General features: G+C 37.6%; 1 protein-coding gene across 1 annotated transcript in view; it reads right to left on the reverse strand.

The window, feature by feature from the left end:
- Cdc16 (cell division cycle protein 16) overlaps positions 1-20,177 on the reverse strand; it is a 194,982-nt gene that overhangs the window by 58,512 nt on the left and 116,293 nt on the right. Inside the window, exon 9 of the mRNA XM_089108172.1 lies at positions 17,146-17,298. Within this exon, the coding sequence (XP_088964298.1) occupies positions 17,146-17,298 (153 nt within the window). The remainder of the gene's footprint in view (positions 1-17,145; positions 17,299-20,177) is intronic.

A 20,177-nucleotide genomic window follows, 5' to 3' on the forward strand; every position in this document is an offset into this window, starting at 1 on the left:
TTCTAGAATACTTTCAATGCCCCGAGCAACTTCAACACCTCTCTTTGATCGTAGTGGAATGGCATAGGCATAGCGACTAAAGATACTGATTGCCACTAGAATATATTTGTAAGGCGCATTGTGACGCTTTTGAATTGCATCTAGAGTTAAAAGATCCGTTTGCATTATATGCAGAGGGAAAAAGGCTTTAGTTTGTCGATATTGTTTACTGCGAAGCCTGTGAATCCGATGTAGTGTGTAACTCGGTTCATTCTCTAGATACTCTTTTACATTTTTCAATGTGGTGCCGGAGACATTGGAAAGCGTTTTGGGAGAACTTAAACTTCCCGCTTCGCCAACATTTTCATAGACACCTTTCAAAACTTCATCCATATTGAGCGTAAACACGTAGTGTAATGCCCACTCCCCTTTTGCACACTGGTGGGCGAATCAATTCGTCTTCGCTTTTGACTAGCAGCCACAGGTGTTGTGAAATCAATAGGGCTAGTATTTTAAAATATTGAATCTTCTTCGTCTTTTTTAAAAGGTATTGATGTTTTTGGAGGACTATATTCTCTTAGTTTCTTTAGAATTTGCTTATTGCCTATTAGACTTTTTGGAAAGTTTCATACACACAGAAATGTGTATAGATTATCGTCAAAGGATAAGAGTCCTTTACGATTCGTCACTATATCACAAATTAAATCAACTAGATTATAACTTTTTCCTTGAATTATAATTCGTTTCCCTGTGCTATCGACTTGAACTTGATCCCCAGTTTCCAACACGAGATAAGATAATACTCTTTTACTCTGTTCTCGATAGGACAGTGGCAATAGGTTTCCAATTTTCAATACAATTGAATTCAATTCCTTCTCCTTTGATTGTGCTGAATCTTGAGGAGGTGCTGCCTGTTTAGAGGGATCGGTGGTGGTGGCGACGGTGGCTCTCTTACGATATGGTCTATGTTTGTCCATACTTCACAATGCATCTTGAAATAAAAGCAGTTTTTTATCATCGGCAATATTCTCATCATTAATGAATTTGCTTAGATTGTCTTCAAAATGTTCGACGGGTGAGAGGACAAGTTCAAATGGTGTCAATTTATATGGTTTTGCCATTCTCTAGAGAAAACTGTTTACAAGTCCTGCAATTATCGGCAGTAAAAGTGTGAAAAAGCTACCGCCTGCCTGAAGGAGCCGTGTTGTCTTAATATTTTTCCCCGTGTTTTTTCAAGCCCAGGCGCGTACCGTGGTACGCTGTTTCTTTGTCTGTTTTCTAACACCTTCTGGCAGTTGAAAAATTCCCACAGTTAAATTTAAACAAAGTTCAGATATTAGATTAATGAAATCATTGTCAACACCATGTTTGAGTATAGCCTTCCTAAGCGGAGGTTTTGAAGTGCTTAAAACGGAAAATAAATGCCGTTGTTCATGTAGTTTCTTCAGTGTCATAATGGTGACTAATAGCCTTTTTTACTGTTCACCGGAAGATATACTGTAATTTCTTTGTTGAAAATGTCGGTGACTAAACGAAGATCCTCAGGCATGCTCTGATTAAGACCCAGCAAAATGAAACCATAGGGCTTGCTCGTCTCCTGAGTGTACACTGACACCAGACATTTTGGGGCGCCGGGGTATATCTGCTTATTGAGAGTTATGAGTGAGCGAAAATCATAAACAAATCGATAGATAACATAGACGGTGCAATTCAAAGCAACGGTTCGCATACATTTGCTCTGATGAAACAGATTGTGTAGAACCAGAGTAACGGACATGTTTTCATGGTGGGAGCGAACGATGAACAGTTGTAGCTTTTCCTGCGAGAACTGTTCAATGGTTTCAGCCAAATCATCGATAATCATCCACGAGTTCGGTTCAATACTATTGAAAACATCAAGTCCCCGTATGAATTGTATTGGTATGGTTATGGCAATCGCTTTTATTTTATCATAGGACTCTTGCCAAATACTATAGCAATAGTAGATTTTTTTCGGCTTCTCCATAAACATTTTATCGCAATTTTGAATTATTTTAGTTAAGAGTATTGTTTTCCCCGACATTGAAGGACCACACAGAAATGATCTGAAGGGTGTTTTAAATTGATACATGCTGTTGCTGTTGACAACAGTCGGACTACAACTAACTGTAAATCATATGTGCTCAATGAATAAGTAGTAATTTTCCCATTGATCTATCTATTCAAGAACAACAAAAACAAAAATTCATGGCAGCATTTATTTCGGCACTGCATGAAAACAAATATTTGTCATCAACATGAACTGCAACGATAAGAATAACACTTGTTCAACAAGAACAGTTGACAAAATTTCATGGTCAACATGAAAACTCTATTTGTTCAACATGAATCAATCGGCAATGATAACACTATAAAAAAACACTTTTGTCCATCAACAGCACTTATTGTCTTTAAAAACACTTTTTGTTCATCATCAACACTTTTCTGTACAAAAAAAAAAAAAAAAACACTTTTCTATACAACAAAAACACAGAAAACACTTGAAAACAGACACTTGGAACAATAGCACAGTTGAACACATTACAGTGAATTTAAAGGTGGCCCCCCCCAGGGCCGCGGGGCCGAAGGCCGGCCGGCCGCGGGCGGGCCCCCCCCCCCCTGGGCGGCCGCGGGAAGGGACCCCCCGGGAACCGCGGTGGAAAAACAATAGTTGTCGTCACTGCTATGGGTTAGTTGAGGTTGGGTTAGTGATGGTTAGATTGGGTTAGATGAGGTTGAGTTAAGGTGGTTAGATTGGGTTAGTTAATTTATGCACAGGTTGGTGGTGGTGGTTAGTGGTTAGTTGGTTAGTCAGATTAGGTTAATTTATCCAGACCAAGTTGATTGCGATAGTCTATGCATTCAACTCGGTCTGAAATACGGTTGTGGCCATGAGGCAGGACACTCAAACCATTCTCGAGCACATAGACTTTGTCGGATATTCACGACATTGCATTCTTTTCCACTCTCACAGTATAATTTCTATACTGTAGCGAGCGAATTGCAAGCACTTGTGCTCTCGGCACTAGGCTACTTTCTACACAGTCTCTGTACACGCTCATGTTGAAATTGCTCTTTACAAAATGTGTAGGCACCCCTTTACACGCCTTCTTTTCATCCCCTCTATGTGTTTCAACGCAATAGACTTTGGGACCCGGGAACACCCCCTGGATATCAAATCACTCCCCGTCTCTGATTTTAATTTTAATAGTTGGTTGGGGGCTTGACGTTTCACCAGCTCGGGGTAGAGGGATGGATTCCAGTTGGTGAAATCCATCCGCGAGCTGATGTGCACCCCCTTTTCTAAATCACCCAATAAGTCTTCAGTCCCATTTACCTTTAACAGCAGAGAATCTGTATCACCATAGTAAACTTGAACCTCCCCCTCCCGTGGCCATTGCACCTTGCACACATTGTAAAAGAACGACAACATGAACTTTTTTGAAATTTCAAGTACTGAACTGCCGCCTGCTATATTCTTGTTCAGTACTACATTTCGCTTTCGCCTATGTAGAAGAACCATGCCAGTCTCTATGCTCGTGAAAGATGTCAAATTGGGATGGGCAATAATTCGTGCGCACTTTAGAGGGTCAGTCACGACGTCGCAGCGAGATCTAATAAGAACACTTTCACACATTTTGCCAAACGCTGAATTTAGGATGAGCTTATACATTTCCTTCTCCACCTTTGAATTTGCCCTAGAGCGTTTATCGACAAAGGTTTCGATAAACGTTTTCAAATACGGTCGCTGATTGAACTGCAGGACCCTGTGTATTTTGGTGATCTTGAAGCCATTGCTCACCATCCAGCGCAAAAGCACATGGTGAACAACGATATTCTCCTTAGGGTCCAAATCAGCAATCAGTTTCTGTTTGGAGGGAGTCCAGTGCATCCCCATATCCTCAACCAATGATCGATTGTAGGGGCTCAGAGAGTCCCTGCTCACGGGCCGAGTGATACAGGGAAAGACAAAATCTTTGACTGAGTCGTGAAGCGCCAGCGGAATGTGACCGTCAACTTCAAAGAACCATCCTTGTGGCCCATTGTCTTCGACGGTGGTAATGTCGGGGAACTCACAAGGATTCTCAAGCCATTGATAGTTCCCACACGGCAAAGAGTAGTGTGACATTGCCGAGGGGTGTAACGAGTTCATGTCCAAGAACACTGCATTTGACTTTGCACCGGTGCTTTGCCCGCTCGGATCGGTTGACAAGACGCGGTCCCCATGAAAAAAATACCCACCCCTCATTGAACGCTCTACAAAAAGGTGTTGATATACATCGGTGATTAGGCCTAGTTCCTCCCTGCTAATTTTTAAAATTAAATCCATCACTAAATGAGGTGTAGAAAAATAATAACCTATATCTAACCCAACTCTGAATAGATCTTGTCTGTGTTCTTACAGACTATATCCAACAGAGTTAGAACGTCACTGGCAAAGTAAAGTCTACAATAATCCCAACCATTTTTACAATCCCCCTTAGAACACACCTTCTCGGCAAACTAATAATCCACGGCTGTGCATTCACTGTTAGTCAGTGAATTGTGAAAAGCTTCAATTGGAGGTAGTATCACCTCACTTAAGCGTGCGCCAGAACAATAATAGTCGTATGCGTATATACCTTTGCAGGTCAACAGGTCATACATTTCACTGTCTGGAAAGTGCTGTTTAAGCAAGGGAAAGCTATCAAAATTGTCGCTTTTTTGCACTTGAATCAATTGACTCAATGCCTTGGGAAAAAAACTAAAGGAATCTAAAAACCTGATTTTATTCCAGCACGTATGCCCATTATCCACTGCCTGCCATTTCAGTTCGAGAAGCAATAACTTCTCGGCCGATTTAGGGATAATGTTATAGGTAAATGAACTATATACCCATGGACAATCTACTCCCCCTCCCTCCCTATGCATACGTGCCAGTGCCGGTAAAATAAATTTTAAGTCATAATTGGAGTTGTGGATTAAAACCGGGATAAAAAACTGTTTGCTAACAATTAAGTTACCCGATTGATGTGCTCCCCCTCTACCCTTCCTCCCCCCCGAGGCTCGTAGTGTCACCCAATTACTGTGGTCTAGGACTTTCACTCGCCTCTCTCGGGTGCCGTTTGTCCTCGTATCCTCCTCCTCTGAAAACTCCCCCGTACACACGCCACATATTTTTTTTTTTTTAATCGCGAGACGATCCTCTGCAGACAATACCATTGGATAATGGGTATTTCTCAAACGAGAAATAGCACCATTAGCCGTGCCACTTAGTTGAGTCAGTGTCTTGACCATGCACTCGGGCCCCTCATCCAATGTCTCAACTATTTCTAACAACTGCAAGGTGTTAGAACTGTCTCTTTGCGCGTGAGCATAGGACACTGCAATAGCCTGATGTTCTTTGACTCGGTTTGGAAATTGGGGGTCGTTCACCTCCACCAGCTTAGCTTCACAGTCTAAAGATATTTTGTTGCACTGGAGAAGGGTGTTCTGGATATTTTTGAATCGTAGAATGGCCCTATCCCCTGAAACCGTTTCCACTGTCTGGTAGCCGTGGCGGCTACAATGCCTCATGTGCTTTTGTAACTTTAATTCAGTCCAAAATCTAGAGAGGCATGTTGGACAGTAGAAACGGGCACTCTGGTCTTACCCTCCCCCAGAACTCTACTAATGTCGGTAATAGGATTAAAATGGCCAATTGCATTCGGTTTACTAGGGGGTGTGTATAACAACCAAACCCATTGTTTAACCAAATCAATTGACGGGCCCCTTATAGGGAAGACCACCCCCTTCTTTTTTAAGCGAACCCCATCTTCAAATTCAGTTTCATACTGAACCAAAGTAACGCCGATATTTAAGTGGGCATTAGCCCTTTCAAAAATATCAATGGATCGAAGCGTTACTGGGTATTTCCTCTCTAAACAAGAAAAATCTACAATGGGGAAATCGGACCCATCCTTCCCATGTATAGCCCAATTGTCTAAATTCGTCTTGCTAGCGTCCCGAGCTAGAGGCTCGAATGCTGATATGAGGAAAGCATATCTGAAACACATTTGACTTGTTTCAAAACAGATCCGCTGGACACCTTGACAACCTTCTAGATCTGGATTATATTTTAAAACTACTGCCCTTTCCCCACTCCCCCCTCTTAAAATAAAATCTTTCTTAAATTTACAAATATTAACACTTAAATTTTCAACAAAAAGAACTAAAGATCCACTCCCATTTTCATTAAAGTTCTCAAGATGCGTTATAATTTGATCGACCCAATCCGTGAAAGCACCCTCAAAATTTTCTAAATTTGAATAAACCAAACGCATCTCGGAATGTATATAATGATAATAAACTTCGCTTTTCCCCTCATTTAAATAGAACACTTTTAAAACAATAGAGACCTTAATTGATTCCCTCCCCCACAATTGAATTTGAATCTCCAGAAGTGTACGAATTTTATCTACATAGTTGTGTACAATTTCTACGGGGTCAAAAACAAAATTTCCCCCCATAAGTTTATTAAAGGGGTCACCAAACGTCGCAGTGTAAACATCTATTGCATTTAAAATTATGATTGCTAATTGAAAATCGGGAAGAGTTGTACCCCCCTCCCCCTCGTGGATATTACACCCTCCCCCTACTTGTTAAAAAAAATATTGCGAATGCTCCACTTCAGTTGTTTGAAGTGAAGTCGTTGGGGTATCGGAGGCTGGTGGAGTAGGGTTCCCTGTTAAATCATCTAAAAGCTGTAAAGTATTCGGGCTCAAGTCTATCAGCTCAACTGTGCTATTATCTACTTTAAAAAAATCAGCTAAAAAGTCATCAATATCGAAAGGTACTTCAATGGAGTTAATGATTTCATTGTCCTGATTCTCCACTGGCGGTGTTAGAATTGGTTCTTCCCCTTCTTCACTGAACGAAGATGAATATTTGACCAATGCTCGTCCATTCTATAAATGAAAAAAATAGCTTATTTTCAAAGTGTTCAAATCATCCCTACTGCTTTTAAAATTTGGATTATTATTTGAAGTCAGTACTTAGTAGTAGAAGTAGTAGCAGTATGAGCATAGTATTATTTGGTTAATTCAACTGAAAGAAAATCCGACTTAATATAAGATAAAAACAATCTAAAATGCCGCTTTACATAGAAGGTGTAATTTGATTTTGTTCAAAAAATAGCTTATTTTCAAAGTGTTCAAATCATCCCTACTAATTTTATTTTTTTATTTTTTTTTGGCGCTTTTCGGGCCCATAGCGCATCCCTGTGGCGCTTCTCTGGCCAACAGCGCTTCCCACAGCGCTTCCTGCGCCGAATCTCTGGCCCGCAGCGCTTCTAACTGCGCTTCTTGGGCCGCAACGCTTCCCACTGCGCTTCCCCGGCCCCAACACGTGGCTCCCTGCCCCCCTTTGCACAATGCCCGTCAAAAGTTGAAATATTCGCTTAGACTGCATAAGTCACTATTTTTTCTCTAATTCCACACAGATTCATTGAACTCATGAGCTTAATTATTATAAGCCGCGCGAGTGTTCCAATTTCCAGGATTGAACTTCAAAATGTCGGAAACCGTTAGCTTGGTTCCCCCTCGCTAAAATCAATGCAATGGTTTGTAAGCTATTTTCAGTGCAAATTAGAATGTCAATATGTGCAATAGATAAAAGGAATAATCTCTCTTAAAACTATGTGAAGAATAGCATTCACGGAGTTTCAAAGGTACCTAAAAATATTTGCTTATGAGATGGCAGCGAAGAGATATGGGGAATGCATTGAAAATAGTAAAGATTAGAAAAAAAATAGCATTTTGAGTTTCAAAGTCGGTTATTATTAATAGAAATTACCTAAAAATAGTTACTTATGCGATATCGAAGCTATAGCAAAGATTAGAAAAGAGCGTTTTATTTGCAAAAAAAATTAAATTAGATATCTCCGAGGTGGGTGGGGGAGAGAAAACAATGTTTTGGGGGGGGGGGCGAGGGGTTAATATTTTAATATCTCGCTGATATAAGTTTATATTGGGATTGAAAAAGAAAAAACATTGGAAGAAATTGGTGGGTAGGTAGGTATGAAAAAAATGCTTACATTTACAAAATTCTTCTAGGCTTGGGTGCCCGAAGGTCCAGGTAGTGCATGCTGGATGGTAACCTCCTGACCTATCGATGATGGGGCAGCTATTAGAGGTCCGTGGAGAGCGGAAGGGCAAGCGATGTCAAATTCCAATACGGCTTGGGTAGGCACCACTTGTTTAGGAGGCTTCGGCCAGCTACCATATTGCATAACAGTAGCCTTCGCTGGGGGCGCATTATTAACCCTCGCCTTCATAGTAACTGGTGGTGATGGACATTCTTCACAATTTGCCTTAAAAACAAGAGAAAAAAGTTAGTATTGAAAAAATTTTCCCCTTTTTTACAGAGGGAAAGTTATTATCATCATCCATATAATTTTGTCTAGAAAAGTATTTATCACTAAGAAAGCACAACGTAAAAAAATTTCGTGAAATATACTAATTGCATCCTTTTTTGAATCTGAGAAAGAAGAATTATGGCTCACTAAGCTGTTCAAATTTCAGTCTATAAAAGTCAGTCTAATTTCTTATTTTTTAGGTGTTTCTGTTCTTTTCTGGTTTTAATCTGCCTTGAGCATGCCTTGTTTGATGCATTTAAAGTATTAACGGTATTTTGTATCTTTCCATCTTCTTTTACGATAGCTGGTATTTTCCCCCCCCCCCAAAAAAACACCCCGAGGACAATAACCCCCCACGAAAATATCCCTGAGAAAAGACATGAAAAAATATCCCCTCCCCCCACCGAAAGATATCGCATCCTTTTGAATCTGAGAATTACGGCTCACTGAGCCGTTCAAAAGTCGGCCTAGTTTAAAAAGTTTGTTTTCATTTTAGACTGATGGCGATAGAATTGTAGGCATTGCCCTCCACCTTTAAATAATTTAATTACAACGATGCTGTTAGAAGCAATGTATTGCGCCCTCCCCCCATTCACATAATGTTCTAAATATATTTTTAGGCATTAATTTTGGAGATAACTCATTTCCATGCTTCCATACCACATAGAATTACGCAAAGCCTGTAAGCACACAAGGTTAATTAACAATAATTTCTCTTTTCACGCGAAACTGTTTTTTAATTCGTTGGGAAAAACTATTCTTCTCAGAGAAACCTTTTGACTACGCCGCTATCCAAATTCTTGCATATTTACCAAAGCTGGATGTACTTTAAAGTGTGTCAGTAATTATCAACTATTTAAATCGTTGCGAGAAATCTGTAAGTCAATCCATAGCGTTGAAAAACAGTCTGTTAAAGGATTGATAGAAAGTTGACAGTTGCTTTAGATAAGAAACACAGAATTAAAGTCGTAACAGAGGGGGAAGGAAGGATGGGGTTTACGTAACGAAAAAAGAGCTTATTTTACGCTTTTTATCGAGTATAAACATCATATAGTGGCGTTTGTATAGGGGGGGGGGTACCCGAATATACTAGAGGGTGACCAATGAAAATTTGTTTGAAAATAAAAATGTACTCACATTGCTAATTGCGGCTGCCAAGGCCTCAAGCTCATCAATAATTTCAAGTGTTCTATCCATTGTAGTTGTTTGCACTGTGTCAAAATACTTTCTGATAATTGAATCACATTACATGTCCGTTATATACAAAATCTCAAGGGCGAATTGTTATGTAACGGGGAGAACCATATGAAACAAGCCCTCTGATTGGCTGAGAAGGGGGATGTAACCGGCCCTCTGATTGGCTGAGAAGGGAACACGTGATCTAACTGTTTCCGGGACACTCATAACATTGAACAATGTTATCCACAACAACAAATACTATTTCTTGATAATAACATTTGCATCAGGCAACAGCAAGAAGGAAGTGTCATTGACCTGCCCCCATTAGACTCAATAATCCATGAATGGGACAAAGTTTCTGTTTTTCAAATTCTCACTGACAAAATCCATAAAAACATCAAATAAATCGATCAACACACATAACCATCCATGAAAACAGACATAAATGTAACAAAGTTCCTGTTTTTTTACATTCTCACTGACAAAAACCATAAAACAGACATGAATTGCTGTTGACATCCATAAAAACATCAAATAAATCGATCAACACACATAACCATCCATGAAAACAGACATAAATGTGAGAAAATTCCTGTTTTTCCAAGTGAGAAAATTCCTGTTTTTTCATTCTCAGTGAGAAAACCATAAACCACGTGGTAATGTTCGGAGCAATAGGGGCCATTCTACTACCGTACGGGGTCAGTTCAAAGGTCGACGTGTGAGTTCAGACAACGCCTAATTTTTAATAAAATGCTATTTACCGGTGGCCAAAGGCGATGGAAAAGAAAGAATAATACCACCTTAAAATACACATACCATGCCCTCAGTATCAGCAAAGATATGCCGTGCTTCAGCCCGATCGTTTTCATAATCATCACTACGATTCGCTCTGTTTTCACGTTTCCTGCAGGTTGCTTTCGTAGCTTGACCTTTTTTGTTTTTTAACTACGATCTCATCCGTTTTAGGATTGTCTTGTCAGAATGCAAGTTTCGGCTCCATTCTGATTCCCACGCCCGACAATAGAAGTGCGACAACTCGAGGAGAAAACTAGCGTTGGTGCAAAAATTCCCTCTGGAAATGTGTAAGGATCGATGCTGAAGATCCCAATGAACCAGAAAGCAAAGAATATGTTTGATGCACTGAATTTCCCTAGTAAGACAAATTTTTTGAACGGTGCTACTTCGTAAAGTCAATATGCAATTACAGCTACTCATTGAAACATCCCTTTAGGTACTTTATTGAAGAAAGAAAATCCTTTCAAGTGGTTGCAGTTTATCGGAACAGTAAAATAGGAATGCCAAAGTACCACTAGATTTTCTTATAATGTGGAATCACCGTGACATCGGGATTGATGTCGTAGTTGTCCATTAGCACATGGATTACAGTCTCTTCACCTGGTTTTGTAATTTTTGTAAAGTGTTTCACAGCTTCTAGTAATAAATCATAGCTGACCCATCTGCTGGGATACTCACGTTTTTTTTTAGCTAACTGAGTTTCTAGCTAGCTAACTAGCAAACTGCGTTTCGCTTTTGTCTTGAAATTGATAAAGAATGGCAAAGCTGGTTATTGTCATTCGTGGAAGCTTCTTCCGTTGACGACACTAAGAGTTTGACATACTCCAGAAGGGTAGTTTTCTATGGTTCAGGGGAAGATCTTGTCGTTTTCATTTGTATACTTGAGACAGATAAAAAAAAGGGTAGGAAAAAAAATAGAGACGGTGCAGCATAAAAACGACACGAGAAAAAACTTTAATTACACAATACTTAATTGGGCTGGTTTGGAGATGGTCCGACCGCACCCCCGTGCGGCTTTCACAACTAGCCCTACTAGCAAGAAAACTTCTTTAACATCATCTGTGTCTTACCAACTAAAACAATGCATCAAAACAAATTGACAATTCCAAGTTAAATGTGAGATACATAGTAAAAGCTACATGATCAATAAAGGGTAAATTATCTCTCCAAGTAAAGAAGACACAACAGTTTAACCTTGCTTTTTGTTATTTTTCGAATATTTCCAACGAAGGTGACCACACGGAAGGTAAGCAAAATAAAAACCCAAGCAGGACACAAGCTGGTAAGTTTACTGTATTTTTTTTTTTTTTTTTTTTTTTTTTTTTTTTTTTAGCAAGCTAGAACAGACTGAGAGATCGCGTTGAAACTTCAGCGAATGAGAGGAGAGGTGAGGGGACTTCAAAATTTTAGGTTTTAGGGAGGAAATGAAGTGTTAAAACATTTTAGCCTCCGAGAAATTGTTTCGTCCGAAAATAGACCCCATAAAAAGCCAACAATTTCTCTGAAAAGCCTGAAATCCATAAAATGAATAACTTCGGTTCAAGGGGACCACTATTCACGGAAAAACGTTAACAAAAAATTTTTCTGTACGAAAATGGGCATTTGGGCGAAAATTTTGGCAATCCTAAAGCAACAGACTAAAATATTCTTAGCGCCCAAAAATGGGATCATGGATTTCATGCCTCCAGTTGCAGAAAAAGAATTTGAAACAATCATTTTGGCTGTATCTATTTGTGAAGCCAAAAAACAGACCTTACATTTACTCTGTCTCTAGTAAGCTTGAAAATTACAGGGTATGTAAACAATGCCCTGTAGATCCCAATGAAAGAAAAAGAAAAAAAGGGAGTTTGATTGTGTCGATATGTGACACCTAGAAATGGCCTTCCAATCGATTCCAGCCCTTAAAAAGGGCACTAAAATTTTCCGTTTCCGATCAAATTCCTCATAACCAATGTCTCTTTATCCAAGTACTACGACCATGCCTTCCGTACAATGTGGTCACGAAAAAGACAATATGAGAGGCACATGGCTCTTTAATAAGGCAATGCCAGTTTTTTTATTCTCTAAAAAAATCCAACAAAGATTATACCTCCTGCCATGTGCAAAGAAAATGGCAAAGTTTATCATTGCACATCGGATAAGGATATGTATCTCTAGGCTTACCCTTTTTTTCTGATACATTTTTTCATCATATGGATTGGTAAGAAGTTTGAATGGAACTTTCGCTATTAATGCAGGTAGCCCACATACTATTATCTTCTAAAATACAATAAACTGCAAATAAGCAGTAAAAAAAATTAACAAGACTTGATTGCGGATATTAATCATTTAGCTAGTTAAGTTTTCAAGTTATTCGAAATTCTGATATTGTTCACTAAATAAGACGCAAGAATTGCAAGACCTTCTTGACGATGAGACATAAGGAATCCTGTAGATTAATAGCATTGGATAAAATTGGGATCTCAGAATGTGACATCAGCAGCGATACAGGGATTAGTAATAATGACACACTTCATCAAAAATGTCTTCTTACGGTAGTAGTCATAACAAATCGATTGCACACATAAATTCCCGAAAGAGGAAGTTTGTAACAAACTAATACAATTACATACAGAGAAAAAGAGCTTCTGACTTCAATTACAATATGTTGAAACAATGAGCCATTGAAAAAAAGGTAAACATCTGTTCAAAATCAAAAGACTTTAACTCCACAGCCTTGTTCTTTGGGAAGTCGTATTTTTTAATAAATGCAACACATTTAATTAACAAAATACCAAATAATCATTTTTCAGCTATCAAACAGTTCGTGGTAACGAACTGTAAGTAAGGAGCGACCCGGCTCAATGGTAACCGAAACTCAAAAAAACGGAATTTTCATACCAATAGATACATCAAAAGAATCAGATTTTAATTCTGATTTCAAATATATAAGTTTCATCAAGTTTAATCTTACCTATAAAAAGTTACGCGCCTGAGAAAATTTGGCTGATTTTCTAAAAAAGGGGGAAAGACCCCCTAAAAGTTATAGAGCCTTAATGAAAATCACACCATCATATTCAGCGTATCAGAGAACCCTACTGTAGAGGTTTCAAGCTCCTATCTACAAAAATGTGGAATTTTCCATTTTTTGCCAGAAGAAAGTTCACGGATGCGTGTTTATTTGTTTTTTTTTTGTTTTTTTTTCCAGGGTGATCGTATCGACCCAGTGGTCCCTAGAATATCGTAAGAGGGCTCATTGGAACGGAAATTAAAAGTTCTAGTGCCCTTTTTAAGTTACCAAAAAAAATGGAGGGCAACTAGGCCCCCTCCCACGCTCATTTTTTTCTCAAAGTCACCCTTCAGTCAAACCTAAAAGTTTTCTGGTAGTGGGGGGTGGGGGTGGGTCGGGGGTTATATGGGAGGAGCTTTTCATGAAGGAAGTTTTCATGGGGGAAGGGACATTGCTATGAAGGGGGCGCCGGATTTCCCATCATCATTTAACAAAAAATCAGAAATTAAATATAAAAAACAAGTTTTTCAACTGAAAGTTAGGAGCAACATCAAAGCTTAAAACAAACAAAAAAATATTAGCTATATGACTGGGTTCACCTTCTAGTCAATGCCTTACTCTTTAAGCCAAAGATTTTTAGTACTTTCATAAGAGCTATTGATTCTAATTAACGGCCTTTGTGATTAAGAGGTCATTTTTAAAGAATTGGAAAAAAATTTGAACATTAGATTAAAGAGCGAGATATGGACTAGGGGGCAAGCCCCCTATTATACGTATTAAAAATATATAAATATAGAAGTTCGTTACGTAAGTTAATTCGTAAGTTACGTATATTTATTACTAATAAAACGTTCGTAAATAAAATTAAACAAGTTTCGAGAAAGCCATTTAACCAAATAAAAGTAAAATTAATATGCAAATTTCGTTTTAATTATTCATGTACGCTGAGGCAAAATCAAAACCTGCATTAATTAAAAAACGTTCACAAATGAAATAAAAAAAAACAGTTTTTTTTAACTGAAAGTAAGGAACGACGTTAAAACTTAAAATGAACAGAAATTATTCCGTATATTAAAGGGGCTGTCCCCTCCTCAACGCCTCGCTCTTTACGCTAAAGTTTGACTTTCTCACACCTCAATTTTTTTTTAAGCAATAAAATTTTGTTTTAATTGCAATTTTTTTTTTAATTAACTTTAACAAAATTCACACCATCAGATTCAGCTTATCAACGAACATTATTAAAGAAGCTTCAAACTCCTATCTGCAAAAATGTGAAACTTTGCATTTTTAATTAACTTTAACGAAAATTAAACAATCACATTCAGCTTATCAGAGAACCCTATTAAAGAAGTTTCACGCTCCTATCTGCAAAAAGGTGGAAATTTGCATTTTTTGCTCGAAGAAAGATCACGATGCCAGCCCTCCAAAAAATGGAGGGCAACTAGGCCCCCTCCCACCTAATTTTTTTTATCAAAGTCACCCAATTAAAATTTTGAGATAGCCATTTTGTTCAGCATAGTCGAAAATCTAATAAATATGTCTTTTAGGATGACTTAATCCCCCACAGTTCCCAGGGGAAGGGCTGCAAGATATGAACTTTGCCCATTGCTTACATATCGTATTGGTTATTGGGACGTATACAGACATGTTCAGGAAGGATTTGTTTCGGGTGGGGGGGGGGCTGGCGGAGGGGGGTACGCGGGAGAATCTTTCCGTGGAGGCTGTTTCTTTGGGGTAAGGGACATTTCTATGGAGGGTGCGCCGGATTTCCAAGCATTATTTAAAAAACGATCAGAAATTATAAAAAAAAAAACAAGTTTTTCAACTGAAAGTAAGAAGCAACATTAGAACTTAAAACAAACAGAAATTATTACGTATATGAGGGGGTTCTCCTCCAAGTCAATACCTCGCTCTTTACGCTACAGTTTTTTTAGTGCTTTCAAAAGAGCTATCTATTCTATTTAAACGGCATTTTTGATTCAGGGGTATGTGAATTAATTTTTTTTTTAACTTTTAACGTAAAGAGCTTGGTATTGACTATGGGTAGAGCCCCCCTCATATACATAATAATATATACGTAATAAAAAAAAACAAAAAAAAACAAGTGATAAGGCTCAATAGTAATCGAAACTTTTAAAAACAGAATTTTGATGTCAATAAATGTATCAAAAGAATGGGCTTATAATGCTGATTTTAAATATATAAGTTTTATTAAGTTTAGTATTACTCATCAAAGGCTACGAGCCTGAGAAAATTTACCTGATTTTTTAAAGAGGGAGGAAACATCCCCTACAAGTGAAAGAATTTTAATGAAAATCCCACAGTCAGATTCAGCTTATCACAAAACCCTATTACATATGTTTCAAGCTCTTATCTGCAAAAATCTGCAACTATATCTGCAACGTATTTTTTGCCAGTAGAAAAATATACCAATATAGAAGTTCGTTATGTAAGTTAATTTGTAAATTACACCAGAACCAAATTTAGAGACAACCATTCAGAAAAATCGGAGAAATTTTCTTGGTAAATTTTTTTTACTTATTCAATGAGGATGAACCGAAATCAAAGCTGCATTATCTAGAAAATAATCAGAAATTAAATAAAAAAAACATCTTTTTTAAACTGAAAGTATGGAGAGACATTAAAACTTAAAACGAACAGAAATTATTCCGTATATGAAAGGGGCTGTCCCCTGCTCAACGCCTCGCTGTTTACACTAAAGTTTGACTCTGTCTCACAACTCTATTTTTTAAAACACTAAAAAACTTTAGCTTAAAGAGGGGGCGTTGAGGAGGGGACAGCCCCTTTCATATACGGAATAATTTCTGTTCGTTTTAAGTTTTAATGTCGCTCCTTACATTCAGTTTAAAAAACTTGTTTTTTTTTATTTAATCATTCTTAGGAACGGGAAATTGGTGCTGGAGAATTAAGGCCAGGGGAGACGCAGTGTTTGTTTTAAGCTTCTCTGAGCGTCCGCGCAAGAATTTTAAACTGGCTTCGTTCATTGAAAAACGTGCGCATATTTAGAAAGTGTTTTAAGCTCAGATCCTTTTAGTGAGTATTTACTTAAATCCAATGTCAGATTTTTCATTTTGCTTAATTGAATTCTTGAACAAAACCAAATTCCGCAGAGGACGCGGTAAAATCAAGCATTGAACTAGAACAAATGTTAAACCGAAAGTACATGAATTGACCAACTACCAGCTGATGACGTACCATTTACAATAGTTTTCTCAATTAACATATTTTTATTTTGAACAGTTATGAAGCATTTGACAAGAATTTTCCATTTTTAGTCCTTGTTCCTTTGAGAGAAAATTCTTTTGTCTTCTCCTTCTTAACAAAATAGATTGAAAGGACAGAATAATTTAATTTCTCAGTCAAATTGAAAATTTGCTACTTTTTCCAAGCAAATGAACATTGAATTAATATTTAAACATCCTTCAGGATTTTGCTTCAGTCACTACAGATCGTCAGAATTCCAATCAAAGAAGTTTAATATGAGAAATGTTTATTGGTAGGACTTGGAGCCGAACTCATTATGATCAGACATCAACGTCTTCGATTGTAGTCGAGATTATTATGGCATCAAAAAAGTGCATCGAAGGTTATTGAATTTGTATCAGACTAATGATAGAAACTTCAAACCAAATTTCTTATTGCTCAAAGCGAACATAAGCAGATCTCAGCATATGGATAATTCAACAAGGATATGCGTTGAAGATAATGCATCTTCTCAGAGAGAGGTTGCCCGGTGTAACAATATAATCAATGAAAAAAAAATACACAGTAACAAAAATGTTGCACTTACTCTCCTGTTTGGTAGGCAGCAACTCCATATTCGTGTAAAACAAAAGGATCGTCTTTACACAGCTTATAAGCCTCATTGAAGAATTTCGCAGCGAATACTGGATTATTCGTCAGTCCGTACTCCACTCCAACATATAATGTAGGTAAATGACAACTAAAAAAAATGAAAGAAAAAATGTTTTGAATACCAAAAGGGAAGTCCATAAAATAATAAATGGGTGAATTTTGGAAAAAAGACTACAAGTACTTCGAACGCAATGTTTATTATTTACGCACTTCATCCTCTTTCTGGCATCCTGGCATTGTTTTTACCATAATTATTAATACTTGTCATAGCATAATAAGGTAGAAGATAATGTTCCCATATCGGTATCCGAAACCTATTAGGTCTACTAATACCAGGACAAACAATGCACATAGTTCATTAATCGAACAGTTCGTGGTAACGAACTGTAAGTAAGGAGCGACCCGACACAATAGTAACCGAAACTCTAAAAAACGGAATTTAGATACCAATAGACACATCAAAAGAATCAGATTTTAATGCTGATTTCAAATATATAATTATCATCAAGTTTAGTCCTACCTATCAAAAGTTACGCTCCTGAGAAAATTTGGCTGATTTTCGAAAAAAGTCTTACCCATCAAAAGTTAGGCCTCTGAGAAAATTTGCCTGATTTTCGAAAAAGTGGGGAAACACCCCCTAAAAGTCATAGAACCTGAATGAAAATAGAACCGTCGGGTTGAACGAGACAGAAAACCTTAGCGGAGAGGTTTTAACTTCGTATCTGCAAAAATGTGGAATTTTGTATTTTTTGCCAGAAGAAAGATCACAAATGCCTGTTTATTTGTTTGTTTTTTTTTTCGCCCATGGGTGATCGTATCGACCCAGTGGTCCTAGAATAACGTGGGAGGGCTCGTTCAAACGGAAATTAAAAGTTCTAGTGCTCTTTTTAAGTGACCAAAAAAAATTGAGGGCAACTAGGCCCCCTCCCACGCTCATTTTTTTCCAAAGTCACCCGATCAAAATTTTGAGATAGCCCTTTTGTTCGGCATGGTCGAAAATATAATAAATATGTCTTTTAGGATGACTTAATCCCTCAAAGCCCCCGGGTGGAGGGCTGAAAGTTATGAACTTTACCCAATGTTTATGTATAGTATTGGTTATTGGAAAATATACAGACGTTTTCAGGGGGGATTTTTCCTGGTAGTGGGGGGAGTCAGGGGTTAAGTGGGAGGATCTTTCCATGGAGGATGTTTTCATGGGGGAAGGGGCATTGCTATGAAGGGGCCGCCGGATTTCCCAGCATTATTTAAAACGATCAGAAATTAAATAAAAAAAAACACACATTTTTCAACTGAAAGCAAGGAGCAACATCAAAAATTAAAACAAACAGAAATTATTACGCATATGATTGGGTTCGCCCGTTAGTCAATACCTCGCTCTTTAAGTCAAAGATTTTTTAGTACTTTCGTAAGAGCTATTTATTCTAATTAACGGCCTTTGCGATTAAGGGGACATTTTTAAAGAATTGGAATAAAATTCGAACTTTAGCGTAAAGAGCGAGGTATTGACTAGGGGGCGAACCTCCTAATATACGTATTAAAAATATATGAATATAGAAGTTTGTTACGTAAGTTAAGTATATTTATTACTAATAAAAACGTTCGTAAATAAAATTTAACAACTTTTGAGAAAGCCATTTAACCAAATATAAGTAAAATTAATATGCAAATTTTGTTTTAATTATTCATGTACGGTGAGCCAAAATCAAAACCTGCATTAATTCAAGAACGTTCAAAAATTAAATAAAAAAACAAGTTTTTTTTTTAACTGAATGTAAGGAGCAACTCCAGCACCAATTTCCCGTTCCTAAGAATGATTAAATAAAAAAAACAAGTTTTTTAAACTGAAAGTAAGGACCAACATTAGAACTTAAAACGATCAGAAATTAATCCATACATGAAAGGGGCTGTCCGCTCCTCAGCACCTCGCTCTTTACGCTAAAGTTAGACTCTTTCTCACAACTCTATTTAAAAAAATAATAAAAACTTTAGCGTAAAGAGCGAGGCGTAGAGGAGGGGACAGCCCCTTTCATATACGGAATAATTTCTGTTCGTTTTAAGTTTTAATGTTGCTCCTTACTTTCAGTTAAAAAAAAAACTTTTTTTTATTTAATTACCATCATAAAGTGAACGTTTTTTGCTATCATTTTACACTCACTAAGCTTGGAGCACTTAGTTGTACTCGATATCTGCAACGGTAAGAAAACATGTTTATCAAATTTCCTTTTTAAACAGAATCCTCAGTGATCTTTTAATGACAATCATTGACGTACTACTATTAAGTTATAAATCTATGATGACAACCCATAACAGGGCTGTTGAGTTTTCACTATACTGACCATTGACCATGATGAATACACTGATAACGGCACAGAAATGGAGCTTATCTTTTGAATTTTTTAAATCTGAATGTTCTAAAAGCAGACAGTTATGGATTCCATAGCTTACTTTGAAATTTGTAATATAGTTTCTCAGTCTCAAAGCAGTATTCTGGAATGGCTTCGGCACCAAGATCCAGCAAAACTGGAAGCTATGATGTTGCAAATCATCTGAAAATTTATCTATAAATCCCAGTAAACATTAATCCAATGCTTCTTTTATTATCATTACAATATTCACGGCTCCATTAACAATAATGATATGCCGTCAGTCCTAGTAATTTCCTCATTTTACTTTCAGCCTTGATGTCTTTATTGTACCTTCACTTAGTCCCCGAAGCCGCACCACGCCGAAATGACGGCGGCGAATGGTGATTCAGTATCGGCGGCGGCGCGCCGCCCGGCGCGCAAAAATTTTTTGGCGGCGCGCAGATTTTTCTGATTAAAACTAATAATAAAAATTCCACTTCACCAAGTACGGTCAACCTCGATTTTAGTAAGGATTTTTAAATGGTTGGCTAAAAACATACAAGAATAATATGACAAAACAGGAATTTGTTGGGCCGTGCGGAAAGTGCTTATGTTCACT

This window comes from Artemia sp. Qi Xiang Cuo, chromosome 2 (assembly GCF_049724085.1).
Source record: "Artemia sp. Qi Xiang Cuo chromosome 2, ASM4972408v1, whole genome shotgun sequence".
Taxonomy (NCBI): Eukaryota; Metazoa; Arthropoda; class Branchiopoda; order Anostraca; family Artemiidae; genus Artemia; species Artemia sp. Qi Xiang Cuo.